General features: G+C 43.6%; 1 protein-coding gene across 1 annotated transcript; it reads right to left on the reverse strand.

Moving 5' to 3' along the window:
* Positions 1 to 3,861: 3,861 nt before the first annotated feature.
* LOC140000729 (inositol 1,4,5-trisphosphate receptor-interacting protein-like 1) lies at positions 3,862 to 4,749 on the reverse strand. The gene has a single exon (XM_072031394.1). It carries the CDS (start codon positions 4,747 to 4,749, stop codon positions 3,862 to 3,864), a length of 888 nt encoding a protein of 295 aa, XP_071887495.1.
* Between the last annotated feature and the right edge of the window lie 293 nt (positions 4,750 to 5,042).

Raw genomic sequence — 5,042 nt, forward strand, 5'->3', positions numbered from 1 at the left:
CCTAACTCAGGCTAGAAAGATTTCCAAGTCTCTGATCAGCTGTCCCTACAGGCTGAACCACTATTTTATTCTCCAAACTCTCCAGATAACACTAGCTTTATTTTTCAGTTACATCCTTCCAGCATTTTTAGGAAATTTCTAAGAAATTTCAACATTTATATCTTCTAGAAATATCTTTCCAACTCATGTAACTGTTCCTCTAGCAAGAAAAAATTTTTCCCAAACAACCTTTTTCTTTTTTTTTTTTCTTTTTTTTTTTTTTCCTACAACATCAAAAACTATCACTCTTACTCTATGATGGTTAGTCCACAGTTTCTCATCCCTTGTTTGTTGACCCCAGATTTTTGCTTATGTAACCGTATCAAAGTCATGTTTATCAGGGCTGAAGTGAGTAATCCTCTACTGATACTTGCTCAACGACTGATTAAGAATTCTCAAAAGAGGTCATTTTTATATTGGTACTTGCCAGAAAGCCCATATCTGAGAGTTGAATCTTAAGTAGCAGATGAGAGAGAAACAGCGTAAGCCTATGAATTTGGGCCACAGATCCACACATACTTGGAGCAAAAGTAAAGCAACTATTGACTGGGGAGAGAGAAAGACTGTTTAATGGAAGGGGGTCAAAGTCAAAGGACAGAAGAAATGTAACACAAATCTGCAGATGCCTGCACTGAAACCTGCTGAAGATTATGTCTTCCGAGGTAGGTAGACTGAACAGGACTGATCAGGGACAGGAGTTGCAAGTGGAAAAATGTGGTTTGACAAGAAAGAAATCATAGGGAAACCTATCAGGTACAACGTCTAATGGGGAGGGTCTGGGTGAGAGAACAGAGGCAGATGTTAGGGTTTGCAAGCCTAAGGATATAATATAATCAGTATTGGCATCAAACATTATAACAAATATAATTATTTCAGATTTATTCATTACTGATGGAAATGTCACAACAAAGAAATAATTAGACACATAATCCTGTTCTAATTATTAAAATGTTCTACTATCTCCATCTCTGATATCAGAGACATCCAGAGGAGGTGAAAGCTGAGCAATATTCTGTATTTTTGCCATAGAGAAGAGAACATGGCTAGCAAAGCATAGAGGGGTTATGTAGGAATATGTAGGAATATGGGAGTATATTCTGCTTTTTTTTTTTTTTGCTTTTATAGACACGTATAATACAGTTCATATTCTTACAAGATGCACTTGTGCCTTAATAGGACTGCTTTAGCTGACATTTTTGGCACAGTGACATATGACATATGCTGGGCAGTGACACGAGACAAGAAACAATGTTGCATTACATGTCTGAACTGTTAAGGATGCTCAATGCCAGAAAGTCACTCTTAACAGCCACAGCACGGAGAATGTATGAATAGTGAAGTTCACAAACACATGCACATGAAGTGCTGAGATTCACCAGAAATAAAATAAAAATAAGAATAAACTTTTCACTGCAAGAATGGTGATGAAAATAGCAAATAGCTGCCAATATTGGAACATGTATAAGCTTGTTTTTGTTATGTAAATCTAAATATATTATATACTGTATTCTAGGGACTAAAAATTCACATGCATTTGCTGTTATTAGAAACTTAACCCTCTCACACTAAACGAGTATTTTCACTAAAACAATGAAAACCGAAAGATAATGAAATCAATGCCTCCTTCTCAGAATAGTATCCGTACTTGATGAACAAAAAAATAGTGCACCTTACATTAGTCTCAAAGGCATAGTCCATCAATTCCTGTGGCACAGTGACAAGCTTCACACAAAGCACTGAATTCATCATCCATATGCTAAATATTATTTATCCTTCACAGAATAAAATCAGGGAAATATCTAGAAATCAATAGAAAATATGTATTTTCTATCCTCTTTATTATGATTGCTAACATATTTTAATCAGCTGCAATAGTTCTCCTTCTATAAAATACTTCTAGCTTCGGTAAGTGGAGAAAATAATATCGAGTTATATAAAGCCCATTCATGTTGCAGTTTTTCAAGTGATGGAGCTACATCAGAAATCACGTAAAATCCATCACACACAAAAATAAATACTCACAAAATCGCAGGGAAGAAATTTTAGGTTCTTTAGGACTTGAAAGTCTTTTTTCCTCTTAACGTCCAGCTGTGTCACACAAGTGCCTATTTTTAAAAATAAGCACTTATGCACAGCAGGACTGCTAGCCCACAAAGGGATTTAATAATCCCAAATGGCCTAACATTCTTTGAGACTGTGTGCTGTGAGTATTTAAAACAATTATTCTTTCTACCCTATGATTTTGCCTACAGATTCCTCATTGTTAAGAACATTTCCAATGGACAACTGAGTGCTTAATGACCGATTTTCTTTCAATCAACAGGCAAACAAATCAGGATTTTGGAGTAATCTTTCATCCCTCCCATGTTAGGTATTATTATTTTTCATGAGAACAGGGAAACAATTATATAAGTTAATATTGCCCCGAACAGTTAAACTTTGAAATTTTATCTTTCACATCTTCTCCAGAGCTCCTTCTGGAAACTAATATTTACTGATATTCATTTCATCACACATCACAATGCTGAACAAGTCTATAATTTTAAAACTGACATAGAAAACATACAAAGAAATTTAATTTTATGAACTCAAAAAACTGTCCAAAAGCAGTAGTCTAGTAGTTTTTTCCTTCTCTCATGACTATAGGGCCCAAGATTTTTTGTTTTTAATGATTTTGCACTGCTCATCCTGTTTTTCTTAGCTATCTTCCTTATTTTGGGACAGTGGGACCTTCTCTGCTTAACATACTCCTCACTGTTATGCCACTGTTATAGCTGCACAATCATTTTTGAATATGCAGGGTTAGTGGAATTTTCCACTGCAAAAACACCTTCCACTGCAAGAACACAACTTTGCTTCTCACATGCCTTAGCCACACCTCCAGCCACTGCCCTGCATTGGCTTCTGCCTGAGGCTTGTGCTGGTCCAGCAGGCAGCACAGGCAGAGCTCCAGTGTTCCCTGATGGCACTCATCCCTGTGCAGAGGGCTCCCCACATGGAGAGTGTGACATCTGCCTCCCCACGGTCATCCTGAGCAATGCCATTGGGCTCCCGGGGCATGTTTTGCCTTGGGTTGCACAACTGCCCCCTTTACACTCCATAAAGCACACCGGCAACACATGGCATTGTGGAGGGTGCTGAGCTATTCTAATTGCCTTGCTGGAGGAGCAAGGAGAGGCAGCAAAGCTTTAGCTCCAGAATGAGTGTAGTTGGAGCCCACAGAATCAGCTCCTCAGCAAAATGTTCCCTGATGCTGTTGCAGCCAAGCTGTCAGCACCTCATGCCCAGGTTTCCTCACCATGTGTGGTACAGACACTCACAGACAAAGCATTTGTTCAAGTAAGAAATATATTGGCATTTTTGCAGAGGTCAAAGCTCCCAGAGTGTATGGACACTCCCCAGGAGACCAGGTGGTCACTGCCCAGCTGGAAAGAGGAGTCATTGCTTCAAGCCACGCTGCAGCAGCCTCTTCAGCTGCATGGGGTGTGCCTCCCCCAGGAGTGATTTTGCTGTGGAGAGAACATGGAGGTGCAATTCCTACTGCCGACCAAGCAGCATTTTCTCCATGTCCAGTGTGCTGAGCTCTGGGGCATATGGCAAGCAGGGTGTCTGTCAGTCATCTTTGTAGCCACCGTAATCAGCACTGGCTGTGGGGCTGGAAATCCCTCCTGTGCATGGTTGCTAAGGGGACAGTGGTCAGGAGGTGATTGACAGCTGTCTTCAAGGCATGGGTGGCAAAGTTGGCAGAACTTTGAAAAACTGCATCTTTGGCACAGAGCAGCTCTGTGGCCACCTCATGCTGCTGCTAACAATGGCCTCTGCCTACTCAAAGCTCACCACCACTTGGAAGGTGTCCAAGTTGTCTTGCTGCACCCCAAGCATCAACTCGATGGAGAGGCTTTTCTTGAGGATATTGGTCAGCCTGAACTTGCAGAAGAGGGTGGAGGGCAGCACCATTAGCTGGAGTTTGGATGACTGAGGCATAGCCACCCAGGCTTCTGTCACCAGCTCCTGGAACCACTTTGCTGTTTTCTGCACATCCAAGTAGGAGCTGCTGCAGAGGGTGTCTAGGAGGCTGGAGTCCTGATGTCTCAGCTCGTCCTCAGGATGGTGAAGGAAACACAGCATGTCCCCCACCAGACGCTCCCTTGCGCACGTGCACTGCAGCTCCACGTGGAGGCAGGAGTTCCTCGCCGGTGTTTGCCCTTTGGTTCCCAGCTCCAAGGGGAAGGCGTGCCCAGGGGATGGGTTCAGGGGCACAAGCAGGCGATATACGGTGTCATTCTCAGTGGCACTGAAAGTGCTGCCCACCCCAATGGGTGGCTGCAGCCGTGGCATGAACTTATTACTGGGAAGTGTCTGACAGACACAGAGAAGCTTGTCCAGCAGTTCCGCCACAAACTTGCGTGTTTCTTTGAGATTCTTCACAGGCCACTGGGGGTACCCATTGACAAATCTGCATACATCCAAAATGCCACTGGGTTCTTCCTCAATGTTGTCATCCTCCTTGCTTCTGCAGATGCCCTTCTCATTCCTGCTGCCCAGCTCATGGCACAATTTCCTGAGCATGCAGCATATCGCAAAAAACAAGACAAGCTCTCCCATCAAGGCCCAGAACTGCCAGTGCTGCAATGCAGATAAGAGCAGGGCTCCCGCATGCTCCCAGCTGTTCTCCTGGTTCCTCTGCTCTGTTTCCAAGAGGAGCTGCATCAAGTGCTCTTGCAGCTCCTCTGCACGCTGCTACATGTGTTCATGCATGAACGTATCAAATTTGTCACAAAAAAAAATTGCTGAAACCATGGTCTGAAAGAGTTGAGAGACAAGGGTGTCCGTGAGGCTGGGTGGAAGCTGGCTGGCGGCTGAGGGAGCCAGGGCAGGAGCCACAGACCCCTGGGGTCAGGTAGGAGACGGGGTGAGGTAGGTGGGAGGCAGCAGGGACTGTGGCCAGAACTGGCAGTGACAGCCGCAAGCCCTGCCCTGAGTGGCTGGGCCCTCACTACAGG

This window comes from Anas platyrhynchos, chromosome Z (assembly GCF_047663525.1).
Source record: "Anas platyrhynchos isolate ZD024472 breed Pekin duck chromosome Z, IASCAAS_PekinDuck_T2T, whole genome shotgun sequence".
Lineage (NCBI taxonomy): Eukaryota > Metazoa > Chordata > Aves > Anseriformes > Anatidae > Anas > Anas platyrhynchos.

Excerpts from the sequence above, each read along its gene's own strand:
- LOC140000729 (XM_072031394.1), bottom strand. The coding sequence starts at position 4,749 with ATGCAGCTCCTCTTGGAAACAGAGCAGAGGAACCAGGAGAACAGCTGG.